The 21,633-nt window shown below is 36.0% G+C and overlaps 2 protein-coding genes across 2 annotated transcripts; both read right to left on the bottom strand.

Moving 5' to 3' along the window:
* Window positions 1-9,978: 9,978 nt before the first annotated feature.
* LOC149718433 (uncharacterized) lies at window positions 9,979-14,495 on the bottom strand. Its single transcript, XM_089860931.1, has 7 exons — window positions 14,224-14,495; window positions 12,900-13,106; window positions 12,262-12,512; window positions 11,128-11,254; window positions 11,021-11,074; window positions 10,173-10,278; window positions 9,979-10,106 (listed from the first exon to the last, which is right to left on the bottom strand). The coding sequence occupies exons 1-7, from the start codon at window positions 14,452-14,454 to the stop codon at window positions 9,979-9,981; spliced, it is 1,104 nt and encodes a 367-aa protein (XP_089717057.1). The 5' UTR covers window positions 14,455-14,495.
* Window positions 14,496-16,173: 1,678 nt separating this feature from the next.
* LOC149718432 (glutamate receptor ionotropic, delta-1-like) lies at window positions 16,174-18,531 on the bottom strand. The gene is made up of 8 exons (XM_089860930.1): window positions 18,475-18,531; window positions 18,151-18,257; window positions 17,882-17,972; window positions 17,657-17,815; window positions 17,421-17,562; window positions 17,129-17,355; window positions 16,656-16,906; window positions 16,174-16,372 (listed from the first exon to the last, which is right to left on the bottom strand). Exons 1-8 carry the CDS (start codon window positions 18,529-18,531, stop codon window positions 16,174-16,176), a joined length of 1,233 nt encoding a protein of 410 aa, XP_089717056.1.
* Between the last annotated feature and the right edge of the window lie 3,102 nt (window positions 18,532-21,633).

The raw sequence follows: 21,633 nt of genomic DNA, 5'->3' as shown, positions 1-21,633 counted from the left end.
TACGAGCCTGCAAAGTATAGTCTGAAGCTTTTCCTATGGCGGGGTTTGGTTCAATACGTTTTCCTTAATTACTAGGACCTGTTTTCTCGGTCACCTGTAATAACATACTGCAGTGTAGTGGTTAACACATCTGCCTCACACCCGGAAGATAACAGGTTCGAAACCGCGAAGTTTCTTTTTTCTTTTCTTTTTCCTTGGGATATCTAAAGACCTTTATAATTATAAATAATGAAACGAATCGGAGAACGACAGAGATACGTGCATTGTAATTTTCGTTTATTCGCGTGAAGCCTTAGCGTTGTCATTTCTGCACCTCAAAAAACTTACGCGGAGGGGTCCTGTTTGCAGCACAACGGTTAAAAACCAATTGGCGTTTATTCGCTTGAAGCCGTAGGCCTGCCATTTCTGGCGTCAAAATTATCTACTCTCCCGTTCCAAAAATTTGCCCGTAGAAAGGCAGGAAACTCGAACGACCCGTATATATCAGCCAGTCTGTCGACTGGCTTAAATTACAAGTTGTTTTTCTTTGTGAAATTGAGTGGAAATGTAAAATCTCCAAGGGGTTAGTCGAAATTTAAATTAATAAAAAAAATACATTAGTTAATGCAAAAGAGCTGGATAAGGTTCCACACATCGTTACTTCTCCAAAATAATTTGACGCCTTTCCGTAATGTTATTGCTAGAATTTATTCAATTCCCTAACAATATGACAAATGAACGTTTTTTCATACAATAAAGCACTTTTTATTTTGCACACGACATCATAGATGGCGTTTGTTATTTTGCACACGACATCATAGATGGCGTTTGCAAAATATTTCTCTATACGGAAAATTTGACGAGGGAGAAGCCACTCTGTAATAAAGTCTTTCTGAGAGTGTAAGATGGGAAGCGTATTACGCCGTTTAACGCGGAAATACACTCGGGATTACTTTTTACAGTTTTTATTTCAATATTAGAACGGATTAAAGGCATATCTCCCGAATTTACGGCATTAAAACCACCAAAAAGGTAATACCCGGGGAATACGCCATTGGCTGATCCCTCGGACGGCGTGCGTTTCTCGTTGACGAGGGGAAAGCCGCTCCGTAATAAAGTCTTTCTGAGGGTGTACGATGGGAAGCGTATTACGCTAGTTGCCTGATCCCTCGAATGCCGAGCGCGGCGTGCTCCCGAGCGCGACGTGTCGGTTAGTAACCTCGTATTTTAAGCTTAAGATGATACTGAGAATAAATAAGGGAAGATTGGCGCGGCTCTAGAGACCGCGCGCGTTATCCGGGGTATCGTAAATTATGTACGTAGAAAACCTCATATTTTTAGCTTAAGATGATACTGAGAATAAACGAAGGATAGATCTCTGGTCTAAACGCGCCAGATTTTACGGTAGACGGTAGAGTAGACCGGGAGTCCTATATTGCGTACGCGGGAATCTTGCGGACTGCCGACGGCAATGTTTAAGCCTTTGCTTAACTGAATTTTATTTTATCAAGCTAAATATAATTTTTGTGATCTACTGTCTTGTGACACTTGAAGTTCCGATTTAATGTTATAAACAGATTCCCGATTAGTAAAATCAATTGTCGGTAAGTGTATACAAATGGCCAATTGATTTAAGTTCCTATATAGAAACTAGTTGAAATAAAACGAAAATTATCAAATCTTAACTGAATAGATTTAAATATCAATTTTTCAAGCTAAGTATAATTTTTGTATACACTGCGACTAAATGTATTATTTACTGAACATTATGATTAATGTTTAGAGCTCGGCATTATCTATCCATTATCCACAAATTGGTGGATAACCGATTATTTATAAACAAAGTTGTGGATTATAATACGATTTAGCATGAGTTATGTGGATAATTTTCGAGTATGGATGAAGATAAAATAACTTGGATAATGGATAGATAATGCCGGGCTCTAAACATTGTGATTAATGTAACATTAGTAAATAAATCATTAATAATGATTTATTTACTAAACATTGTTATTAAGGCTTTAGAGCCGAACATAAAATCTTAACTGAATCTCCTACTTAGATTTAAATATCAATTTTTCAAGCTAAGTATAAGCCCTGAAAATTTAATGACAAGTGTGTTACAATCGATTATATCCAAAAATGGTTAAAAATGTTCATAATTAATTTGTTTTATAAATTATGCAATGAAAGAGGAAGTGACGTACATTTGGGTAAATGTTTCGCGGGAGATTCAAATGTCGATTTGGGTTAAAGAAATAAGAGAATAATTTGAGATGGTGAAATGTTTGGCGGGAGATTCAAATGTCGATTTGGATTTGGGTTATAGCGTGGGTCCTCGCGGAGCGCTCCCATGGAGGAATAAAACTAGGAGATCCTATTCTTCAAAAACAGTCTTTAACGAAGCTGGAAACTACTACTACCATTTTTATTGCTCCTTGGGAGCGCTCCGCGAGGACCCAAAGGAAAACGCTATTAAAGAATAGGGTTTTAAGCTCTCTCTCCTTATGGAACCAACCCTAATGTTTACATTTGGATTTGGGTATTTAATCATTAAAATTTTTAGAGAATAGTGCCCCTGGATACATTTCAAGTTTTCTGCTTATTTCCGCTCTCGCGAATTTCCAGGAGGCTCAAAGTATTTCAGTTATTTCCGCCCCAATTCAACCTTTTCTAGCCGTGATTTATTTCGTCGGTTTTATTTTAAGCAGGGACGGAAATAAGATAACTTTGAGACACTTATAGGGGTCACTGCCTCACTGGACCAATGTCCTATAAATTGATTGGGTGTGCAAAATGTTCTGGTTGCTGGACCACCTTGTTTGGCCTTCTAATTGGTTCACAATTAGTGAAAAAAATAAACAAAAAAGAAAAGCAAGAACTCATAACACGCCTCGCAAAAGCTAACATCTGACAGACATGCACACATGGTCACTTCCAAATTTTTCCAGATATCAGTTGGCAGGTTTGAAAGTGTCGCTTACCTGTCCGGTAAATGCTTCTAAAAATGGAAAAAGTGGGTTCTTTGGATTTTGTTTCCCTACGAGAATTGATAATGGGTCCATATATAAAGAACTAGTGAAATCTACAGCAGTATTTCTTAAATAATCCATAGCGAACGGACCAACAGCAACATGAACTTCCTGCATTAAAAATTTGTCTTATTTGGGTTACTTAAAATTATTTTGAGATTAAACGACTAATAATCTTGACAGACGTTTACACAAAATTAACAGTTAAAAAAGGCAATTTTTACAATATTAAAAAAGCACAAGTGATAGCACAAAGAACTCTTGATTGAAAAATGAATTTTACGTATATGACTTGGTATGATAGGTCTTAAATTCAATTCAATAAAAAAAATGTGGTTTCAAAAAGAGTTTCATAGTTCTGCAAATGTATATATAGAATAGTTTTTATCTAATTTGATACTAAAATTATAATTGGTTTTTATGAAAAAGGTCTGTCTTGGACACTTAAACGCTTGTCTCTTACATTTCTGTGTACCATTCCAATCATACCATTAAACGAACCATTTGGAAGCCGTTCACCCCACATGAAGTCGGAAGCCTCAACGTAATCAAATCTATCATATAAAATTAAGAGATCATTAGAGCACTCGGGTAACATTTATTGGTGCTGTCATCAAAGTTTGGTATTCGTTTAAAACCCATCTAGTTTCTAGGAGAAAATGCATTGTTTCCTGGATTATTATACTCAGATATTTTCTGTCAACTCCTCGATTGGTTCGACAAAAAAAGCTTAACGTTCTATTTAATTCAGGTTTTCAAAGCAAATAGGGTTCCTATAAGGGTCTTCAGCAAGGACGCGATGAGTCAGGTTTGATAACGTCGTTATTCGGGGAAGGAATGAGGTTTATGGTAGAGGTGGCGGAAGGGTTGATGGGGTCAAGTCACCACCCCATAGTCGGTATCTATGCCTATCCCCAGGGCCGGATTAAGAAGATTTTCGCCCGGGGGCAGTGGCTCGATGGGCGCCCCCTCCCTTGGCCCCATAATTTATAAAAACCAGCTAGAAATTTTAGCAATTTTGTTTTTATTAGAAATATAGGGAGCTAACAGTTCTGACCCTGAAACGTCACACCCTTCTATCTCTTACTGGAGTTTCATCCCCCCTAACGGTTGGCAACAGTATTCTACGCGCAAAAATGCCAACCAGAGGGCGGCTGCGTGACGTCAGACTATCTCTTCCCCCTAGCCAGCTGTTAGCTCCCTATTGTAATTTTGTTAAGTGAAAAGTATCCCTATGCATGGCTGATACTCACTCATACCCTCAATTTTAGTTGAATAAGTGACTAATAAATTTAAAAATAGTAAGCAAAAAGTGACTAAATAAGGGCAAATTAAGCTATAAAATAAGGGCACTTTAAATGAAATGTTTTCAGACATGATCGATTTTCATAATTATTTTCAGTAGTTAAAGATATTTTAAAGGTCGGTGCCGTAATTAAGCCCAATCTATGGGCTTAGATATTTCCAGTCAAAGGAAAGGTCCAATCATAAAATTTCTACGGCGAAATTGAATTAAACCATTTTGGAGCACAGCTCAGAATGCAAAGTAATTGATGTCGTTTTAAATCAAAACTAAAACATTCATTTGAATTGGATTGATTATAAATATTAAGTTAAATATTTGATGAGCGAGCGAAGCGAGCTCCACAATTTTTTGGGTTTGATCAACTGTAATCTCGCTGTTTTTGCGTTTAAACCGTCATACAGTCAAATATATTACGTTTAACCTTGTGGTCGAGAAGATAAATAACACCGAAAGACTCAAAAATCCAAAAAAAGTGACAAATAATAACTAATTTTTGGAAAAGTGACTTTAAGTAACCGAATTTGAAAAAAGTGACTTAGTATCAGCCCTGCCTATGTCTTTGAATAGGCTTTTCTAGATTTAGACTCGGAAAATCTATTTCCTCCCAACTAATTTGGTGTAATATATTGGTCTCGATAGCTAATATACCTATTTAAAAACGAAAAACAGTCCCGTAATCATTGAAAACTAACGTCATGTTTTTGAGTTTTTCGAAAATTTAATAAAACAATCGCTCAGATTTGGGTATCACCAGACATCTTGGGCGCCCCTATTTTGCTGGCGCCCGGGGGCAGGTGCCCCCTCTGCCCCCCCCCTTAATCCGGCCCTGCCTATCCCTCAAACTTCGTCGCCCAGAAGCTAAGCTTACATGAGTGTACCACACTCCCGACTGCCTCAAGGGTTTTAATTGAATAGTTTACTAAATATTGGCTCAGAGCGATGATTAGGCCTACTTGATTTTTTGTGATTTCTTAAAGTGTTCCAAAAGGTTGACCATTGCTCCTTGTAAAGCAAAAATTTCTCCGTTTTCTTTCTTCTTGTATGAAATCCATGGCATCCACTGTTTATAAAAATACATTTCATACGTAATTGACATGGTTTTACCCAAGAAATCACGTAATTTATTCTGCAACGCTGGGGGATTTTCTGTGAACTTTACGAGAGCAAACCGTCTCAGTAGCTCGATTAATTATCGAGCGAGCCGTCGAGTCAGTATAGCTCTAAAGCTTACTTTCTGTTATAATTTTATGCGAACTAAAGCTGGCGAAAATTGGTTTTTGCTCTCATCTATTCGTGTGAATATTACGTTTCATTCGGTTTTGGCTAAACGAGTACATTTTAAATTCAAGAATAGATAATCTACTTATTCTTGTGTGATAAGCACCCATGGTCTATTTTTAAACCGATCAGACTCGGATTGGCTCGATTTCTTTCGATTCGAGCTCGAGCCAACACCTAAACTCAGATTTACCCGAGTCGAGCCGCCGTGTTTGTACACGAATCGATCCGAGCTTTCAAAAAGCTTGGAAACCTTGTCCTCGTCTAGTCTTTCAAGGACCATGCCAAAACTGAATTAATCATAATAACTTCAATAGCATAATTCGATTCTATATTATTTAAATTAGAGCTTACTTCGACTATTGCGGCAAGAAGAGTGTGATTGGCGATTGATACGGTGGGCAACTCCATTTAGTCGAAGATTACAGGGATAATTATAATTTAAAATGAAATTCGTGACTTCCTATACTTGTATCTTGACTTGAGTCACTACTATAAGAAATCAACAAAGAATTGTTTTCTGTATAGCTTTCCAATTTTATAAGTATAAACCGTTGCAATACTAATAGAGTATAATCGAAACATTGCGATTTCCGTAACAACTTTGCTAAAACAACTATGTGCAAAGCTTTAGACCCAAACCTACACAAGGTTTTTTGTAGCCATATTAGTCCAAAAACGGGCAGAATTATTCTTGAAACCAATGTGAAAGGGTTAACTTTATCTAGATCAGGAAATACAGCCAAGATATCTTAAACTATAGTAAACAAGAAGCCCAAAAGAAAAACATAGTTCATAGAAACTATAGCCCAATGGAAAATATAGTACATAGAAACTAACCCAATGGAAAATATAGTACATAGAAACTAGCCCAATGGAAAATATAGTACATAGAAACTAGCCCAATGGAAAATATAGTACATAGAAACTAGCCCAATGGAAAATATAGTACATAGAAACTAACCCAATGGAAAATATAGTACATAGAAACTAACCCAATGGAAAATATAGTACATAGAAACTAACCCAATGGAAAATATAGTACATAGAAACTAACCCAATGGAAAACATAGTACATAGAAACTAACCCAATGGAAAATATAGTACATAGAAACTAACCCAATGGAAAATATAGTACATAGAAACTAGCCCAATGGAAAATATAGTACATAGAAACTAGCCCAATGGAAAATATAGTACATAGAAACTAACCCAATGGAAAATATAGTACATAGAAACTAACCCAATGGAAAATATAGTACATAGAAACTAGCCCAATGGAAAATATAGTACATAGAAACTAGCCCAATGAAAAATATAGTTCATAGAAACAAACCCAATGGAAATTATAGTACATAGAAACTAACCCAATGGAAAATATAGTACATACAAACTAACCCAATGGAAAATATAGAACATAGAAACTAAATACTCATTCTTCAGACGGTCAGTGAATCAAACCAAATAGCTTTCCATAAATAAATGACTCTACCTCGTCTCCTCTTAACCGATTGCAATAAACATTAAGCAAAAATGATCCATTTATGAAGGAGAAACAGTGAATACGAAAACAAACTAAATATAGTTACAATACTGAATTAAGTGGGTATGCCTCGCCCTTAGCTGAGACAATCAATACTTTCATCGCCTGCAAGTTAAGTGACCAGTGTTAAGTGTTACACGATAAACCGCTTAAACCTACGGCTACCAGCTAGGCCTATATCCGTAGAAGTACTGTACAAGCGATAAACCTGTGCCTCCGTATCGTTAATCAATAATTTCTTAGACTGCAAGCCAGACATATTAAAATAACAACAACTTAATACTGAAGTGATTGTGACGGAAAATGCAGAACACAACGGTATAATTTCTAACACGTGTGTTTGCAATACCATCGTACCACAACATGATGGTCGCTTTTTTTACTATAATTCACTCAACTGATAAATATAGAAAACCCAATAAAACACGATGGGCTAGGACTTTTTTTTTATTATAATTATTTATTTTGAACCTTGATTTGATAACGAAGTATGAGCACTTCCCTTATTTTCGATGAGAAATTAGTATGGGCATAAGTTTATCATGCCTCATGATAAACTTATGGTATGGGGTCTATGGCCTCTTAAATATTTCAAGTAGAAGAAATCTGTGTATTCCTGCTTTTAGCTAAAGCAAAAATCTTGAAAATACTGCCTATAGGTTAGGGTTTACGAAAGTCCAGTTCACCTTTCTTAAAATAGTGCAGGTGGTTAACGAGCACATAAAATAAATAAGAAAGAACAAGAAACGTGTATCATTGAGTGTCTTACCTAAATAGTTTTGGGGAAATAAGGTACACAATGTAAATTGAGCACAAAACCCACGTATATCCACCTTGTCTTCCCTGTCAAATGTTTTCTGCAAAATAACTTTGGATGTTTTTATTTATTTTTCGAAAAACTGACTCGTTTTCCAAAACCAAGCGGAATTTCCCTGCCTTGGTTGACGCTTGATAGAAAATATCGGCCAGAGATGCTGGAGAAGATAGTGGTCTCTGAGACTTTACTGCGTTGAAGTTACTTAAGGATGGCACAAACAAAAGCGAAATATTCAGCCGTGACCATATTTTGTTGACGAAAGCCACGGCTATTTTAATCGCTTGGCTGGTCAAACTTCAAATACCGATTTTTCTTCTAGGCCTAACACTTCGCGTTTTTCGTGCACGGAGTCACAACTTGGAAACAAAAGTACGTTACTTTGAAGCGTTCAAACATTACCTTTAACCAGAATTTCTCTGATAAATTGAACCATATTCGCCTGACGACTCAAATAAAAATAAAAGCGAAATAACGACAACTTCTTTGCCTTTAAATGTTTAGTCATTTGGCAGCTTATATCATCATTAAATGGAACGCATAGATAATGTAAGAACACATTGATGGTCCTTCAAATGTTGAAGCTTTCTATAATTACATTAGGTTATACTGGAAAAAGGATTGCAGTCGTAAATTTATGCTTAATTGCTAACTTTTCTGATGAAATATAGACTTTACATCCAACAACGTCTGTTAGGCTTGGAAAATATGGAATATACACATTTACTTAAATAACATAAAGACGATAGGGAAACATGCGACTTCTTCATAAATCTGTACTGACAAACAAGTTGGGAAACCAAATTAGACCTCTCCGAGTCGGGACCCAATTAAGTGTTTTTTCTTAAATAATTGGCATTAATTATTTTAATCGTCATTATTTTCCCTTAATTCTAGTTAAATCGTTTTAAGAAACTTTATTCCTAAAATCATTTTAAACGTAGCTATTTTTGACGTCTGAATTCTAGCGCATGCCTCTTAATTTTTTTTTTTTTTTGGAAAATCGGGGTTTATAAGGCTATTGATTCACAATAAATGATAAGAAAACCCGCAATTGGTTGATCCCTGCCATTTAGGAGGCATGACGTTTCTCGTAACCCTAGCCGATCGCCCCGTACGCCTTAACCTAACGATGATGATGATGGAGTAGAAGTCAATATTACTTTCTGTGAACTTCAAAGTGATCAGGATATTCGGAATAAGTTTGCTCCGAATTTCCAACTGCGAACGCGGTGACAGACAGAAACACAGACTGACACACACACACAGACACATCCAGTGTAATACCTCTCTGCGACGTCATCGTCACTCGGATCAAAGAGAATATACCAAGAGGAGCGGAAGCTTTAGCCTTTGACAAGGCTTTTAAAATTGGTGGTTTTGAGTATTAGGGAACTACATCCGGTTTCTCGTGATTGGCGTATTCGCTACACCTCTCATTGGTTAGAATATGTCGTCTGCATATCGACAAAATTTGCCGAGTCTTAGTGTTAACAGAAGCTACAGAACAGTTAATTAATGCGCTCAAATGCGCTAGCATTCGAGAGAAAAGTAAGAACATTTTTTAAATTGTAATATTTTTGTATTATTAACTCACCTTCAACATTTTTTAAACCATCCCATAGTGTTTACGACATCGTTGTCTGATCTAAGGAAGCTAACCCTACTTTAGCAGACTACGGAATAGACGACGCGAATTTCGCGATCACGTGACTCACCGGAACTAGAACCCTAAAACTCAGGGCTACCAAAAAATGCTAGAGGTTCCGCTCCTCTTGGTATATTCTCTTTGCTCGGATAGGCAAAAATAATTTAAAACCCTTTTTCATCGTTGTTGCCTTACCCAAAATATGTCCGTCGGTGGTCGTTATATAATCACAATAAAAACAATTCAAACTTCAAGAAAGAGTAAAAAATTATTTATTTTAATATTATTACATACAATAAACTGTTGTACAATATATTTTGCCTATTTTCTTTAGCAGTAAGAAAGTATATAAAACTCGAAACTTAATAGACTATTCCATTAAATGCCGTAGAGTTCCGAAAATGTTGGAAAGAAGGTGGGCTCAATTGCAATATTTTGATCTTCTGTCTCGAAAAGAAATGGTTTGGGAAAGTCGTCCTCTTCGGAGATGAGAGCGTTTTGAAAATCTAAGAGTGAAACAGAAATCATGTTAGTGATCATGAACAATCACAGACTGTCATTTCAGTTGTTACTAAGGTTGTGAAAATATTGCGACTCTTCAGTCATGTAATTGTCTGTATCGATGAAATTGAAAGGCAATAACTCTTGAGGTTCATCTTCATTTGGAGACATTAAAATCTTAAAGGAAAAGCGTCATGTAACATAACTGATTAGACCTTAAAAGAACCACCTTTTTCTAAATATAAAAGGAATCAAATATTACAAAAAAATAAATGATCTCTTATTACAAATGCTAATTAGCATTTAATTAGTCTTAAAAATAATCAAGGACTACTGTGCCAACCGCCGTTGGTTTAGTGGCGTCTGCTAAATCGAACCTCATACCCCTACCTCTCTTATGTCTGTGAGAATTCAACCAACTCCATATGGGTAAAAGGTTCGGTTTAGCGGACGCCACAAAACAGTAGTCCTTGATAGTTTTTAAGACTAATTAAATGCTAATTATTTTGTAATAATTGATCATTTATTTATTTTTAATATTTTTTCTGTTATATTTAAACAGGGATAGATTTAATTTTAGAAATAGGAATGGAGAACAGATTAGTGTGGGCACGCGTCTAAGTACCGGACCCCCTTCCCCGGGACGGAGGGGTATGAAATAAGAGGCGGGTCACAGCGACAGAGGTAAAAAGAAATTACGTATTTTTCGCCGTCCCCGTCAGCAACGTCATCAAAAAGTGAGCAAATAAGATAATCTAAAACTTTTCGTTACGTGTTGAAGGGAGGGGCTCTATACTGGGCTATGAGTCGGACTGAAGTAAATACTAACCGTTCTCCATTCCTACTACTTCTGAAATTAAATCTATCCCTGATTTAACAAAAGGCCATTCTTTTAAGGTATAATGTTATGTTATTTTACCTCAACCTTTTCTTTAATTTCCCCTTTTAAGTTCTGTGCAAACAATTGTTGACCCTGTGAGTGTAAATATGAACGTTATAAAACGTATCGTATTAGGATATGAATGCGGTACTTTCTTCTTGTCTGATAGACACATCTGACTTCGCTGACTGTGGACCCTTAATGCCAATGGCCATAAATGCTTGCTCGTCTAAAGGCGGAATGCTTTGTAAGTCTCTCAATGTCACAAATGGTGTAAATCAAAGTAATTAAGGAAAATTAACATCCGTCATATTGCAAAGATTTAAGGGAATGAGAAGCTTCGTTTGAAAAACCTCCGATTTATATAACAAAAGATAGAATTAATTTCTATGAATTCAAAAATATCAAGCTTTTAATTCTCCGATTTCTTATTATTTGGCAAAATGCTTCATATGAAATTATTCGAAATCCTCTTTTTATGAAAGGCTAAAACGTTTCCCGTAGGCTGACGTCACAGATATCTTTTTCACGAGAGAGGGTGCCACTCTCTCCGCTATCAATAGAGATGGGCCGATACCAGTTTTAACCGATACCGATATCATTCGATACTTGGGAAGCCGATACGTACCGATACCGATATTTTACCCGATCCTTCGAATAAACCGATATTAAACCGATACCGATATATTAACCGATATCAATAAGAAAATAGATGCTATAATATAAGTTGTAGAGATGGGCCGATACCGATCCCATATCGGTATCGGTACCGATATTTGACTTTAAACGATATATCGGTATTGGTTGAAAATGAACCAATATTTTTCCTTAAAAAATATCGGGTAGAAATATCGGTTCATTTTTAACCGATACCGATATATCGGTTAAAGTCAAATATCGGTACCGATACCGATATGGGATCGGTATCGGCCCATCACTACTATCAGCCCCAGAGTTTAGACTGGCGAGAAGCTCGAGACGCGTATAGGATTCCCGCGCTTTTTTCCCCCCTCACGTCATAGTGATGTCATCAAACTGGCGAACAAGCTCGACAAGACAAAATTATTGATATATCGAAACTGGAGTTTTCGTGATTTTTCAATGGATTTTAAAAATAGAAACTTTGGTTCAATTATATTAAAAACTTGATATTTTGAAAGTAGAAACTCGAAAGTGTAACGTAATGCCACTTTCGTGGTAAAATATGATATGAAATTGTAAATTCCCATTCCCTTTAAACGGAAAAAAATAATAATGAATTTATGTATAGAATAGGATATTTTTCGTTGCAATTTTCCATTGACATCTTCAAATTTTTGATCATATGATCTATTTTATTTTCTTCTTTTTCGATAGTGTTAATCTGTTCTTTTAAATTTTGGTAATGATTCCTTCTCTCCGTTTCCTTCAATTGAACAATATTTTTGGACAATTTTACTATCACCCCAATTCCCTCAAGAACGTTTGTGATATCGTAGAGTCTACGTTTTTTAAGGTTAAGTTGTAGACAGGCTTCTTTCAAATTGACAACCTACAATTTTGCAAGGAAACATTTGTTGAAGGAAAAATGTTAAACCAAGAAGCGATATTAAGTTTATTAGGGAGAAGGTGTAAGATGCGCGCCATAGTCCCAGTCCCCCTTTCAAAATAAAAGGGGGACGTAAAAGGAGACCGGGTTATTTCGCAGCCTCTCCTCAGTCGGAAAATATGACTGTAATTTTCGTCATTCGCGTCGCGCTGACGTGAGTTTTCAAGAACCAATGAGATGCTGGGTTGTAATTTAGAGGCGGCGGGGATTAACTCCGGACCTACTATACGTTTGGACTGGAGATAAAGCTGGAAATGTGGCGAGTTTCTACCTTCTCCCTAATAAACTAGATATCACTTGTTTGGTTAAACCTAAGGTGGACAGACATACCCCATTGGGCGCTGCTTCGAAAAGACTAAGAAATTTTGGCGTTAGAACCTTCAAAGATTTCTCGCTCCTTTTAGCACCGGATTTGGGTTTGGGGTTTTTGTATTTGGGTTTGGGGTTTTTGTATTTGGGTTTGGGCTTATTTAAAACATCACAGTTCTTGGACGTATTATTGCTAACTACCGGTTTCAAATTCACTTTGCGTTGCACCTGAAAGTGAGGGAAAGGACTCTTTGGTCTCGTATGAACCTAACCTTAATTCACACCACAGATCATTCAAAAGAAATGCACACTTCACATGATTCTGTTAAGAACTTATGTATGGAACTGGAGTTCCAATAGGTGGAAGAAATTGAACTCAGTTTATTAGTATATACTTTGAAAAAAAGAAAAAACCTATAGCATTATGAGTACATGAATTTATACTCAAAATATATGAAGCTACTCCACAAAACCAGTTTCACACTTCCTACATAATTATGCATATTTCTGTTATTAACAACATAAGTTTATAATATATTTTCAATAAGTATGACACTAATTCTAGAAGCCTTATAAAACCCCTGTAGGACATAGTGAACCCGCCGAGGGGGTAGACACTTGAGAACTCAGGTGTACAATATGTCTTGAACTCAATGTACTGTCAAAGCTGAATTATGAGATCCGAAGGCTTTGAACTCAATGCATTGCAAAGCTGAACTCTTTTGAACTCAGGTGTACACAGAGATCCAAAGCGTCTACCCCCTCGGAACCCGCATACTAAATTTTTGTGAAATCGGCTGAAATCCATGGATGTTATTCCATAAAGAACGTTTTTTTTACAATTCTGGTCGCCATTTTAAAAGATGGCCGCAAATCGAAGACAATAAGTCGTAAAACACGTCAATAGTATTTTGAGAATCAGCGTAATAATTTGGATGGAAATCGGTAGAAAAACGCGGATTAAATTCCATACAAAAGGTGTTTTTAAATTTCTGACCGCCATTTTCCAAGATGGCGGCGGATTGGAAAAATGTTTCTTAGTGTGTGCCTACTACTTAAGATCAACGTCCCTGCAAAATTTCAGCCTTGTAGGTAAAGTAGTTTCGGCTGGGCGTTGATTTTATCAGTCAGTCAGTCAATCAACCAATCAATCAATCAGTCAGTCAGTCAGAACTTATATAGATATACAAAATAGATAATAGCAAGTTTCAATGGGCAAATGATGTGGTAACCGGGACACGAGGTAGTGTCACAATACCATAACCATTTAAGCAAGACAGCAAGTATTAGGCCAAATCATTAGATATCTATGGTCTATTTTTTTATTTTTATTGCTCTAGCTTACCTGAGATGTGGTTGGTCTTTTGAAAAATTTCTCCCTTAACTTAGTTAATACGTGTAAGTCATCGGGGTTGACCTGGTGACTGTCCCATGATGGTATATTAATGAGAGTTTTACCGGGGCATTTTAAGGATGGCGTAACGTTTAAACTTTCTCTCTTGGAAAACCTGACGTTAGTTGTAATTTTTTTTTTCTTAAGACTTTGTGTGGCCATACCTTTACGTTTTAATCTCATAAAATTATTGGTAAACAAACAATCACCGTACGTTTACATCATGTCTTATTAATCGCCGCTTAATTTCCCGAAGCAGACGACCATGAGTGCGATTGTATTTTGTAAAACCAAAACTTTCGCAAGACTCGCGACGGGTAAATTGTTAAAATTGGTTTCAGACCTATGTAATAAATAATAATTTTTTCTTTTTTCTGGACAAAGACTAGAAAAAGTAAAAGTTGAGTGAACAAAATGGAATGAATGAAGTATTATATATTGAAATTTTTCATTTATAACACGTGTTATAACATCAAATATTTCGGAGCAGATTGAGTAAATTGTTGACCGAGTCATAGCCAACTCTATCAACGCTCACGGCCGCGAGCTGCTTGCCCTTTAGTAGCTATAGCCTATATGGCTATGTAAGACAAGCAGCTTGTTTCGTTGAGCGCGTGATCGAGTGGTTTATGAATGAGTGGACTATTCTTGTACATCACTTCAGTTCTAATCATGTTTTAGTTCACAGTTGTCAGGATTTTGCGGCTTTTCTCCGGTCTAATCGATCTACGCCTCAATCTGCCCTATTTTCAACTTTGACGCTTCGAAAATTGTTAGTAAATTTCACGAAAAATCCACCTTATTCCCTATCGCCGGAAGTTAGGGTTAACAAAGGGGATTCGGGGGGGGCGGAAGCAAAGAGTCGTCGTCTGCTTAAGTCGTGAGTCGGCTGCTACAGTGAGGAAAATTACAATTCCGTGAATTTCCGTTTGTTTTAAACGTTTTAATGCGATTAAACGTGACAGAAATGATTTCTTATTGGAAAAATTATTGAAAAGCTGAGGTATGTAACTTACTTGACGGTAAATCTTAATAAAAATAATAAAATGAAATGAAAAACTTTTTAAAATATACTTTCGTTTTACCGTCAAATAAGTTACATACTTTTATATTCTGTTTTAGTGAAGAAGTTATGCCCTTAGTTTAACTGATATGCATTTTATTGTCCTGCATTTACTTATTATACAATAATACCGAATTTACATAATATTAGACGCGACATAAATGTCTATACCGGCTCCCTTGCTAAATCTATCCCCTAAGCCCTAGCTCCATTGCTAGCCTGCTAGGTTTATCCAATCCATTGTTTAGGCGGACGCTACCTCTTTAGCGCCACCGCGTGACCGATACATAACATAACACATATCTCAGCCATGGATATAGAAATTTGTTTTCACGCTATAGGATAGGCAACTCCCTATCTCGAACGACAGCTTATTCTGTATATACTCTGTTACAACAATGGTTGTCAGCACGCGCAAAGTTAGGTCTCTATGCAACTTAGCTTTGTCCGTGCTGACGAGAGACAAAAACTTCGTCGTGTCTAGAAACTAAAACTAAAATTCGGTATAATTAGTTTTCCTTATAGAGCTATTTCAGAGGGGGTAATGGCTACGTCACCAATGCTATTTGCCCATAGAGAAAACCCTCATAAAATGGCCGCCCTAGACTCAAAAGCAGGCCCAATTTTCGTAGCAGACGAAATGTTTCCCCCACTGAAATAGCTCTATTGGTCTTGATAATGCGTAACGCCAATGTGCGTGCTTTGAAAAGCAATTTAATAACAATGTTAATCTAGGTGTGCGCGTGTTTCGCGGCTGCTGGACACTTGCTATTCTAACCGATTGATCCTATATTATCCTATAATTTCATGAAAGGTCCTATAATATCCTATATTTTTGATTAAGTCGAAGTTTCGCGGCGAAAGAAAAGACACGCGCAGAACAGTCCACTAAAGTAAAAAATAAAGATGCCAAACACATTATCAAGTTGGATTTCGATAACTCCCTCTTCATGCATTTTTTGAAGGCAATGGTGATAGTTTTCCGAACTCCTTTCAACAGCACGTGTCACGAGGCCATTTTCAACTAGATTCATGGCTCTACATTCATAAAACATAGAAAAACGTTATTTAGGAAATTGGAAAATGCTATTTAAAACACGTGAAACTAAAGTCCACGACTAAAAAAAGGTTCGCTAGGGTTCGTGCACTATACCTGGAATAGCTGGAAAAGTCAGGGAAATTGAAAATGGACCTAATAAGGTCAGGGAAATATCAGGGAAAAATATTTTGGAGTGAGTCTGGATAGAAAATGTGTTGTCTGATACACTTTATCTTCAGGTCTTCCAATTACCAATTACAAACTTCACTTAAATATACTCACAAATATGTGAAGTTTTCTTTCATATCTGATGGTAAAAATTTATTGTAAACAAAAGCGTCCAATATCCCAAAATTACTTAAACACGTTAAGTGAAATCCACAAGGCTGTTTGGTATTTAATCGTTCGTTCAGAACGTCAATTCCAGATGAATAGAGTATAATCTCAAAGTAATCGTTTCGTCTCAAGACCTTTGATATCGTGTCATTCGATAAGAGAACTTCATATGGCAACAGTGATTCCTCTGGATTGCTCTGAATTTTTCGCCAAATTTGTTTAACTTCTGGTATGATACTAAACTGCATTAACAGAAATTTATAAGAGTGGGTAAAATGATCTAGTAGATAAATGTATCCTCCTCTCCTTGCCCACTTGTGTAGTTTAGTAAATATTCTTGTTTTAATACGTTTGATTAGTTTCAATGATTTAAATGAAGAGCCGAATTCAAATATGAAGTATAATTCAAAATTCTTCACCTCAAGAAAGTTAGCGGTACTCGTGCTCCTTTCTACTAATGGAATAGATTCAGGAAATCTTTCAAAATCTTGAAATGATTTAATGAAATCCAGTGGTTTAGTGATGATGATAGCTGAAAGTAGGACAGCCGAGAGAGCCAAACATAAAAATCTGGTACCCAATTTCCAAAAGGTTATTAAAGCTCGTTGACTTAATCTATTGCCTTCATTTTCCAACTCTGGACACCCTAAATATTTTGGTCATAATTTATATTAAAAGGCAAAATTAAAATAACGGAAATTAACCACTCACATGTGTTAAGCAGGGGCCCCATGAACACCATAAATGCCTTTATAAAGCAATTTTTTACTTTTAACCTCGGATTTGCGTTATGCCCAATCATCGCGTAGAATACGATGCAAGCAAGTAATAGCAATACAAGAACGAGCCAGACCTGAAAAAAAGAAGCAATTCTAACTTCTTTATTTTTGGGATTGCAGTGCCAAATGTCTCCTTGCATAATTGGCAGTTTAAGAAATATTGCTTACCGTTACGTCAAATACTTCTAAAACAGGAAAAAGTGGATGCTTAAGACTTCGTTCCCCCACGAGAATTGATAAATAATTCATGTATAGAGGACTCGTGAAATCTACGACTGAAAACCTAAAGTAATCCATAGTGAACGGACCGACAGCAACGTGAACTTCCTGCATTCGGATTTTGTTAGTTTTATGTATAAATTCTGCCTCGGAACGTGAAGACATCTCTCTTACATTTCTGTGTACCATTCCAATCATACCATTAAATGAACCATTTGAAAGTCGGTTTCCCCAAATCCCGTTGGGTTCCTCAACGTATTCAAATCTATAATGAAATTTGATTTGTGTCAGGTAATATGCTTTTGTTATGAAGACCATAGAACAGATAGCTGTTTGTACAAATATCGGGCCCATCAAAATAATGTCGCCCATCATCCTAGGGCTTTTATATTGTTATTTGGCAATTTTAAGTTTTTAAGTATGAAGGAAATATATATTAATACCTGATTTTTAGTTTCTTCATAAAATGTTCCAAGAGATTTACCATTGCTCCTTCTAAAGCAAATATTTCACCCTTTTCATTTTTCTTGTAGGAAATCCAGGGTGTCCACTGTTTCAACCAAATAAATTTCAGACGTATTTTATTACATTAATCCTTAAGGCTAATTAAATAAAGCTATAGGTTTAATGTTATTTTTGACACAAATATACACAGTAACAGTTTAATCTTGGAAACAAATAGCGATCTTTCGATCGATGCGTGTGTAGTTTCAAGATCAAGTCATTAATAATTAATTAAGTGCAATTTTGTTTCAGTAAGAGCTTACCTCATATATTGCAGCAAGAAGAGTTTGATTGATGATTGTTACCGTGGACAAAGCCATTTAGTTGAACAGAAGATAATTTTAATAATTTTCAAAACGGCGTTTTGAGACTTGATTCAAAGATTGAAAGCACCAAGAATTTGATTTTACCTGTAACATTTACCCAAAACATTTTACAAAATATAACGGACTATCATGCCGTGATCTCAAACACATAATTAATTCCGCTGCTGGATTTACGATGTTTCGTTAAATATTCATAAAACCATTAAATTTGGCACTCAATATACCTTGAAAGATCAGAAAGCCTTTAAACGGGTCTATTTTATCGCAGAAAGTAGGAAATCACTAGATTAATCTATAACCTCGAAGAAAGAATTTCCCTCAAACAGGGAATTATTGAACATCCATTTATATGGTATCTTGTGATCATACTGGCCCAAAAATGAGAAAAATGCCCTTAAACACCAAGCTCAGCAAAGATGATTTAAAAAAATATAGAAAATTAATCCAAATGTGTTTTTTATATAATAGGGGATTGTAAAAAAGAAAGAGGTCACATGAAAGTGTTTTCAGTACTGCCAGATAACTTTAAAAAGAAGGCTGGACATATTTAAAACGTCCTACTACACCCCCTCCCCCGCCCATAATCGTTTTTTTTTTTGGTGGGACAAGGCCTAACTGAAAACTTTATTTTGTGGATTTGGGCGCTGCAGATAATTAAACGTTTTAATTTAAAACTGAAGGTGAGTTTTTCTTTTACTACGTGCAATATGAAGTACGTTTGCATTACATTGATGTTCATTTTTTATAAATAAACGTCCAACTAAAGGAGCGTCTGCTCAAAGGTTCAAAGCAGCTGCACCACGTGACGAAACACTTTTTAGTGCCTTCCCCCCTATTTGTTTCCCCTCCTAATCTTTTTTACAATCCCCTAGGGATTGTAAAAAAGAAAGAGGTCACATGAAAGTGTTTTCAGTTCTGCCAGATAACTTTAAAAAGAAGGCTGGACATATTTAAAACGTCCTACTACACCCCCTCCCCCGCCCATAATCGTTTTTTTTTTGGTGGGACAAGGCCTAACTGAAAACTTTATTTTGTGGATTTGGGCGCTGCAGATAATTAAACGTTTTAATTTAAAACTGAAGGTGAGTTTTTCTTTTACTACGTGCAATATGAAGTACGTTTGCATTACATTGATGTTCATTTTTTATAAATAAACGTCCAACTAAAGGAGCGTCTGCTCAAAGGTTCAAAGCAGCTGCACCACGTGACGAAACACTTTTTAGTGCCTTCCCCCCTATTTGTTTCCCCTCCTAATCTTTTTTACAATCCCCTATTTCGACATTTCTTCAAAACCTCAACTTTCAACTTAGAAACTTTATAGATAGTAAATAAATCTATAGTGATATAATTTCGAGGGGTCGGATGTTTTGGAAACAGTGCGCGGGATTTCGAAATCCAATTTGATTTCGTTAAAATCCAGCTGATTTTGCTATTTTTCCCGTGATTTCGACGAATTTTGCGATGTTTCCCTTGATTTCGTCGGATTTTGAGATTTATTTCGTGATTTCATGACTTTTTTTTTATTTTGGATTTCGTGAAATTTTTAATGGATTTCGCGATTTCCTTACTGACTCTGTCATTTCGCTTCTGATTTTGTGATTTATTTACTGATTTTATGATTTCGTATTTTTTAAGGGAATTCGAAATCAGCAAAAATACTTTTGATTTCTTTCCGGATTTCTTATTTTGTTACTGATTTCGGATTTCTTAAGTTGGATTTCACGGGATTTCGTGAATTACTGACCCTCGTATAATTTAGTTAAAGTTAGTATTATAGAAAACAACCAACACATTACCTTATTTCCTCTGATTTAATTTTCCTACGCATATTCAGCAAAAATACTGAAAGAACGCAAAAAGCGTAGCACGTTAAATAATCTATTCTTGTAATGGAATTAAACGGGTGCGCTTTGCCCTACTTGGAACAGTTAATCAATTAATCAAAAATGTCTTGATTAGAATCAAGACCTAAAAAGTATCGATAAGACTGAGGTTATCACTTGTCTGAAGGATCAGATATTAATTTTTCTTTTTAATTGAAACTTAAATGCATGCTTAAGAAAAAACAACGTTCCATTACCGTTTTCCGTTGAAATAAATTATTTTACTGGTAATCAATTTCAAAAATTTACTTATCTCGGCTTTTCGACCACAATTCCATTCCCCGAAAACATTTTATCATTACATTAATTACTTTTGGGAGAGTACGTGTATGGTTTTTGCGTTTTAAAAGGTTCCTAAAGGCGTTACATCCCCATTCGTGACCAGCACGCTTCGCAATGGAACATTTTAATTATTCTAAAACCAATGTCGCCAAATTCAATAGGGACAGTAACATTTTTACTCGCGGTTTTGCAAAATGATGTAATATCAAGTGCACTTTAGTGAACCGTCGTATTGTTATTTCTCATAGTTCAGGGCATGATCAGTGTTACTGCCCAATTTCTCTCTCTAGTTTCTAACAATGGTTAGAGACTATTTGATAAGGCGCGGCACAACGTTATATTCTAAGTAGCACAAAAGGAAAAATAATCCATTTTTTATATTTTGGTTTGAAATTAATAAACTCATGATAGTAGTTATAACGAACAGAAAGTCAAGGGAATGGCACCGGTAATGAGCAGCAAAAAAGAGGAAATTTTGCTTCAAGGGAGCAGAGGGACATGGTAGTGAAAATAGTAATCTAGAATTTTGTTCGTTCAAACCTTAATATATCATGAAATATTCAAGTGAGGAGGCGGCACTACCTAGAAAGATTGATTTTGGCAGATAACAGCGAAAAAAATTATGTTCTACACACACTGGGACTATGGGAGAGTTTCTTGGCCACAGGTCGCACATGATGAAATTTCAACTCCAGTTTACATCTGTTCGTACTAGTAGCAGGTTAAGCAATAGTTTGCTCAGGTCCTGTTAGTCTCGAAAGGGTTATATAGTCCTTGTAACTTTTAAAAGGTTGTTGTCATGGCTTAACAGACCGCTATTACAGTTTTTTATTGTTTTATAGGTTATTTTGACACGTTATCTCCCAAAAGTAATTAATGTAATGATAAAATGTTTTCGGGGAATGGAATTGTGGTCGAAAAGCCGAGATAA

This window comes from Phalangium opilio, unplaced genomic scaffold (genome assembly GCF_054372755.1).
Source record: "Phalangium opilio isolate 3A_F unplaced genomic scaffold, DU_Popi_V2 ptg000002l_1, whole genome shotgun sequence".
Lineage (NCBI taxonomy): Eukaryota > Metazoa > Arthropoda > Arachnida > Opiliones > Phalangiidae > Phalangium > Phalangium opilio.
The sequence above is the reverse complement of the archived record's forward strand: the minus strand, read 5'-3'. Positions and strand labels throughout refer to the sequence as shown.

Bases quoted from the DNA above. Each gene is read 5' to 3' on its own strand.
- LOC149718432 (XM_089860930.1), bottom strand. From the start codon at position 18,531: ATGGCTTTGTCCACGGTAACAATCATCAATCAAACTCTTCTTGCTGCA. The intron at 17,816-17,881 runs GTAAGAGAGATG...ATCCGAATGCAG, and splicing joins TTGGAATGGTACACAGAAAT to GAAGTTCACGTTGCTGTCGG. The intron at 17,563-17,656 runs GTAAGCAATATT...TCTTTTTTTCAG, and splicing joins TAGAAGTATTTGACGTAACG to GTCTGGCTCGTTCTTGTATT.
- LOC149718433 (XM_089860931.1), bottom strand. From the start codon at position 14,454: ATGAGATTAAAACGTAAAGGTATGGCCACACAAAGTCTTAAGAAAAAA. The intron at 13,107-14,223 runs GTAAGCTAGAGC...CCTCACTTTCAG, and splicing joins AAAGACCAACCACATCTCAG to GTGCAACGCAAAGTGAATTT. The intron at 11,255-12,261 runs ATATCCTATTCT...ACTTTGATTTAC, and splicing joins ATGGAAAATTGCAACGAAAA to ACCATTTGTGACATTGAGAG.